The sequence below is a fragment of the Zingiber officinale genome, chromosome 1B (genome assembly GCF_018446385.1).
Source record: "Zingiber officinale cultivar Zhangliang chromosome 1B, Zo_v1.1, whole genome shotgun sequence".
NCBI lineage: Eukaryota > Viridiplantae > Streptophyta > Magnoliopsida > Zingiberales > Zingiberaceae > Zingiber > Zingiber officinale.
Window position 1 is genome coordinate 42,953,855 of NC_055986.1, and position 6,592 is coordinate 42,960,446.

General features: G+C 37.2%; 1 protein-coding gene across 1 annotated transcript; it reads left to right on the top strand.

Annotated features, from left to right (window-relative positions):
* The first annotated feature begins 214 nt into the window (after positions 1-214).
* Positions 215-6,371, top strand: LOC122055891 (succinate--CoA ligase [ADP-forming] subunit alpha-1, mitochondrial). The gene is made up of 7 exons (XM_042617574.1): positions 215-513; positions 768-977; positions 2,489-2,659; positions 2,735-2,858; positions 3,608-3,669; positions 4,364-4,445; positions 5,863-6,371. The coding sequence occupies exons 1-7, from the start codon at positions 277-279 to the stop codon at positions 6,000-6,002; spliced, it is 1,026 nt and encodes a 341-aa protein (XP_042473508.1). The 5' UTR covers positions 215-276; the 3' UTR covers positions 6,003-6,371.
* Positions 6,372-6,592: the final 221 nt, after the last annotated feature.

Consider the following 6,592-nt stretch of genomic DNA (forward strand, 5'->3'; position numbering starts at 1 on the left):
CGAGCTGTTTGCTGCGGACTAGATAAATCTTTTATGATGAATCTATGCATCCTCCCGGACTTTTTGATAAAATCTTAACTATCAACGAATTTAATGTTGTCCAAGATCGGTCACTAGAGATGATGGTTTAGGGTTTATCGGGATGACGTACAATTTATGAAAATCGAAGGATGGAATGAAAAAGTTGGAATTTTATCTATTTCCATAATTCCATTTCATTTATTGCTTGTTTTTTCTTGGAATAGAAGGAGAAAGGAAGGGACAGGAAAGCGGAGGATGTCTCGTCAGGCGTCAAGGATCGTCCGAACCCTCGCCTCCAAATTATATTCACAGTCCAATCGCTCCGGCGCCGCCTCCTCCGCCGCTCTCTGTTCGTCCCCTCGCCATTTCTCTGCTACCCCGCCTCCTCCTGCCGTCTTCGTCGACAAGAACACCCGCGTCATATGCCAAGGGATCACCGGCAAAAATGGCACCTTCCACACCGAGCAGGCCATCGAGTATGGAACCAAGATGGTTAGCACCCTGCCGATCTCTATGGACCTTCTTTTATTCCTTCTGGTCCTTTCCTTTTCGTGCTGACTTGGCTTATTACAGCTCGTTCCTTGATCCATGTCTCGTTCCGTTTTGGGAGATCAGATTTGTCTCCCCTTATTTTCTGAATTTGGAACTGTCCAGCGTTGTTGTTGATCTTTCTGTTTGCATTGCTTCTTGCATACCTCAATATCATACTAGAAAACACCCTTTTGGTTGATGTTTGTTTTTGATAGGTTGGCGGGGTAACACCCAAGAAAGGAGGAACAGAACACTTGGGCCTTCCTGTTTTCAACACAGTAGCGGAAGCCAAGGCTGAGACTAAAGCTAATGCATCAGCTATCTATGTTCCCCCACCTTTTGCTGCTGCTGCAATTTTAGAGGCACTGGAGGCCGAATTGGATCTTGTTGTCTGCATTACCGAAGGAATCCCTCAGCATGACATGGTAAAACAAGTTTGCTCTGTCGTTTCAACAAATTGTTGGCTCTGTATTTACTTTTTCTCGAGTTAATCTATCACGTGAATATTCTTATTTTTTGTTCATTCACTTGAGATGTGGGTATATTACCCACTCGTTAAGAATCCATTGGGGTGATGTAACATATTCTAATTAGATAGTTAATGGAATTTGTAGATTAATTCATGGGAAAGACTAGTAGCTAGTGAGAGTCTACAAATGTCTGGTTAAAGGCCAACTTCAAAGGGCCAGGGATACCACCATGTGGTGGTGCCATTGGTACAAGTGTTTACTTGGAGACCTATAAAAGAGTCCACATACAATATTGTCGAGGACTATCTACTACAAAGTCAACCTTGCTTGAGAGACTTCTTGGGCAAATCCCAAGGTGACAATCAATTGCCTCTTGTCAGTTTGGTCGTAATTTTTTCAAGCACACTCAACTACAATTCACATTTGGTGAGTGAACACTTAAAATTAATCTGGAAGCTGGAATTAACAGCCTCTTCCCTTTATTCATATTTTTCTATCTCTTCCCTTCTTGTAAGAATTGTCTATTCTCTTTCCTTTTCCTGAAATTAACCATCTCTTTCTTTTATCACCTCTTTCCTTCATTAGAAATTATTCACCTCCTCTTTATTAGGAATTACCCATCTCTTCTATTTGCTAGGAATTCATCAATTTTGCCCTTTGTCACAAATTATCCACCTCTTCCTTCTTCTAGGAATTATTTTTCTCATCTTTTTATCAGAAAATATCTATCTCTTCCCTTTATAAAAAATTAACGTCCTCTTCTTTTATTAGGAATAACCCTTCTCTTATTTTATTGGGAATTATTCATCCTTTCCCTTTACTAGGAGTTATCCATCTCTTTCCTTGTCTAGAAGTAACTACCTTTTCCTTTTATTTGAAATTATCCACCTCTTCTCTTTATCAGAAATGAACCTGTTTATTTGTTAGATATGGTCTGCCTCTTTCCCTTTTAGCAACAATTATCCACCTCTTCCCTTGGTAGGAATTTTTTTTATCTCTTCTTTATATATCAGGAATTGTCCACTTCTTCCCTTTATTAGGAATATTCTCCTCTTCCATTTACTAGGAATTATCTATCTCTTCCCTTGACCTTGATCATCTCCACCTCTCTTCCCTTTATTAGGAATCATGACCTACTCCTTTTCACTTTGACTACTTAACGAAGGAATAATGTCACTCAATCACTTCATCTGAATTTCTCCCAGTTCTTTTAAACTGGTTGAAATTCTTCCACTTCACCTGAACTAGATGAAATGCTCCCAATTAACCTGAGCTGCTCCTAGTTCATATGAAATTGATTTGTTTGTCCAACTAAGAGTACCTAATTCAAACTCCATCTTCTACATTAAACTTCCTTCAATCAAAACTACCTATAAGAGACTCATTCATTTTAGTTTCATCTAAACTACCTTCATGTTTACTTTTCTTTCTTCTAAGAGATTCATTGCATGACATATGGATATCAGGTACGAGTCAAAAGTGCATTAAACAAGCAATCAAAAACTCGGTTGATTGGACCAAATTGTCCTGGCATTATCAAACCTGGAGAATGTAAAATTGGAATAATGCCTGGATATATTCACAAGCCAGGGAGAATAGGGATTGTATCTCGATCTGGTACCTTGACCTATGAAGCGGTACGGCTTTATCTTGTTTCATTCCCTCCACATCATTTCATCCCATTGAATCAATACTTGTACCTTTGCTTTCAGGTCTTCCAAACTACCGCTGTTGGTCTTGGACAGTCCACATGTGTAGGTATTGGCGGTGACCCCTTCAACGGGACAAACTTTGTTGATTGCATCACAAAATTCCTGGAAGACCCTCAGACTGAAGGTAAGCTTCTTAGGCATGATGTTTCATCTAAGCAAGCTGTTAGCCTGTGACATGCTATCTTAAAATGGTTACTCATGCTAGGCTTACTACCATTTTGGTGCAGGATCTGGAAATCTTTCTACTAATAAAATATTTTAGCACATTAAAGGCTTTTAAAAAGTATTTGTATCTTATATTTTTCAGTAATGGAGGAGATTTATTCTTGAATGGCTAATATATACTTTCAAATATCAATGTCACTGAGATGCTAGCTAGAAGAATGTCATAGTTTCTAATAAAAAATAAATGACATTGCAAATTAGACTTTTAGGAGCATTGAAACAACAGGAACATAGTGCCAGGAAGTTCTAAGACAAACTTAACACAAAGTAGCATGTTGAATGAAAAGGAAAGCAGTAAAGTCCTAAAATTATTGACCTATTAAGTTATTCTTGATGAGCAACATCAAAGTTGACAAAATTATCTATAATAAATTTTTATTTTATTTTTGCAAGAGATAATGTTTAGAGTAACGGTGTGTAAGGTTATCAACAGGGACTCTAAAAGGAGTGTGCTTGTGCTTGACACTGTGAATCCTTGATTTGTATGTTTTCTTTCATTATGCTTGCTATTTGGGGATTTTAGGACGGGGAGTTTATCTGCCCTTGTTGCCAATGGAGCTTGTTTTTCCAAATCAATGTATTATTCACACTCAGATTCATATGAGCAGAGATGTCTTGCAATGAGGTTTGTGCAAATTTGTATTTCAGGTATTATTCTGATAGGAGAGATTGGAGGAACTGCAGAGGAGGATGCTGCTGCTTTGATTCGTGTAAGTGAAAATCTACTAGACTAGTTTCACACTCTACAGTCTTAAATGTACATCTACTTTTGTTCATTGAATAGGATATACAATTTTACCTTATTTTTCATTATGACATATGGAAATAACTATATTATTTGATCGTTTTTCTTATTCTGGACTTGTACTATTGCCACACTAAAGTCGCCTTTGTACCAAAGTGCTGTATTCATTTGATAACTTACGTTAGTTTGGTTTGTAACCATTTTTTGCATGGATATACACTAGGACTTGATAATTGCAATTCCTACACTTGGACTTGATAATTGCAATTCCTACACTTGGACTTGATAAAATGAATGCAGGACATGATTCTCCTGATATCAAGTGAGATGTATAGGGAGACATTCTAATGAAACATGCAGCATATATTTGATGAATGACACGGGAATAGCAGGCATGTTTAATTAGTGCTCATCCTTTGTAATATATTTTTGTTGTAACAATAGCATGTGTCTGGATCTGGTAGTCTTGGTGCAATGCTCTTTAGTCAATTCTAGGGAAGTTAGTTTATCTGTTTCTTTCCTTAAAATCATAATCAATTCTGTTGTACTTAATATTTGAATGAGAGATATCATTCGGGTTTTCTTGTTCATTTCACCCTATACCATTCAGCTTGAAATATTCATAATTTGATCTTCCACCAATTTTCTTAATTTAACAGGAAAGTGGAACTGAGAAGCCAATTGTTGCTTTCATAGCTGGACTTACTGCACCACCAGGTCGTCGAATGGGTCATGCTGGAGGTGTGTCAATTATACTATAACTTCTAGCTATTTATGTGTCTGTCTTGTTCACAAGGTCACTCTTGTTGAATCTAGGTAGATGGCCACTTAACCTGTCACTGCTGATGGAAAACTTGATTTAATGGCCTACAATTTAGTATATTGTGCAAATTTAGGACACATTATGCCTTATATGCAGGAACACTGTGAGAAAAGGATGTGTTTGGTATTGTTTGAAACAGAGGCGTCTGATTATAATATTCTATTAGATAATAAACTCATAAATGTACTCTAGATAAGCATACCAACAAGATGATTTCATGTGGATGTGCATTTGCCGGGGATAAATGCAGTTTGAGATCTGAAGGGTGATGATATTGGACAAAATTCTTTACTATCTAACATGCATTGGTTAACTTCAGATAACACACACCACTTGTTTGGTAGTGACAAAGCAAATTTTAGTTTCAGTGGTTAGATTCTGTCAGTTGAAATAGTTGCTGAGTTCTGGTGCTTTGATGAAGATTTAGGACAAGATGTTTCATCATCTCAAAAGTAGAGAACAAGGTGCATATTGGTCTTAACTTTGTGCCTGTTTACCTGCTGCGGAGGGAGAGATGGAAGGGAAACTGATGTCTTTAACCATGTTTTGTTGAGAGATCTTCTTTCTTTTTTGTTTGCTAGGGATGAGTGGTGGGTGGAAATAGAGTAGAATGACCAATTATCCCATATTCCATTGTTCTCTTCCACCTTTGCTGCTGTTCTGCCTGATTGGTTAAGCATGCATCTCTCTCAGCATGGCATCACTTTCTCCAACTTGCCCTTTGAGCTTTCTCAGTGCTGCTCTATTGGACCCTGTAGCTTTGCCAAACTTTCCTGATGAGCTCCCTGTGTGGCACCACTTTCTCCAATTTGGTGGAGTGTCTCCAACTTTACTGATGAGCTTGTTTGATCCTCATCTGTTTTGAATGAATTAATTATTAAATACTTTAGGCAATTATAAAGTTATCAAATACAATTCTGATTTTTTAGATGTTGTTTGCTATATTTTTCTCAATGCTAGGAAAGATTGACAAAGGTAACACCAAACAACTAGGATTCTATAGCTTGACACAACCTTAAGAGATATTCTCTGGAAAATGGCATATGTTAGGGGTCATTGTCAGCTTCTTTCTGTTTTGCCAAATATTTAATGGAAACTTCTTGACAAGGCTATGCGTTAGTGTAACACCTCTAACCTACTGATATCGTTTACCCTTCCTACCACTTTGTAGTTATACTCGGTCATTCACCTTCAGTGTTGCACTTGTAGCATTTTTTTCTTGTCCTGGATTGGAACTGACTAAGTATTATTTACATGTAACATAGATCTGTTTCTGCATAATTTTGTGTTGTCGCCTGCTATAGATGAAACACTTTTCTATTGGTGTTTTTGCAGCAATTGTGTCAGGTGGGAAGGGAACGGCACAGGATAAAATCAAAACGCTTAGAGAAGCTGGTGTAACAGTGGTGGAGTCCCCAGCCAAGATTGGTGTAGCTATGCTCGAGGTTTTCAAGCAGCGTGGGCTCGTCAAATAAAATGTGAATCGATCATTCTGCTGACTATACATGGGCAGTTGAAGCGGAACTTGCTCTTTAAGAGTTTTGGAAACTGAGGATTTTTACTTGCGCGTCTATACTTTAGCTTTCCATAGAGCTTTTTAATAAAGAAAAGAGAACACTTGAACTAGGTTGCACCCTAACGCAATATCTTCCTTTCAGGTAGTGCTTTGGTCTAGTGGGGATCAAGGATGACAAATTATTTTATGAATTGCTTCAAATCAAAATTGAAGTTTTGTTGCATCCGCATTCACTGACTTGTATAAATCCTGTTACATCATAAACAGGGCATGTCACTTTGCTAATTTAATTTTAGCATGGTTTGTAAAAATTATCATTTTATCTTTATCCTTTTGATGTGTTTATTCATCGAATGCAATACAGTTGCAATCGCATACCAATTTTCTATAATTATTAGAGAATGAAATAGATACAAATCAATAAGAATGGTTATTTCTTTGGTTTCAGCGGTTTTATGAAGTAAAATAGATATTTCATATGAATTTCATGATATATATATATATATATATATATATATATACGCACACTTTTAGGAGTACAACCTAAAT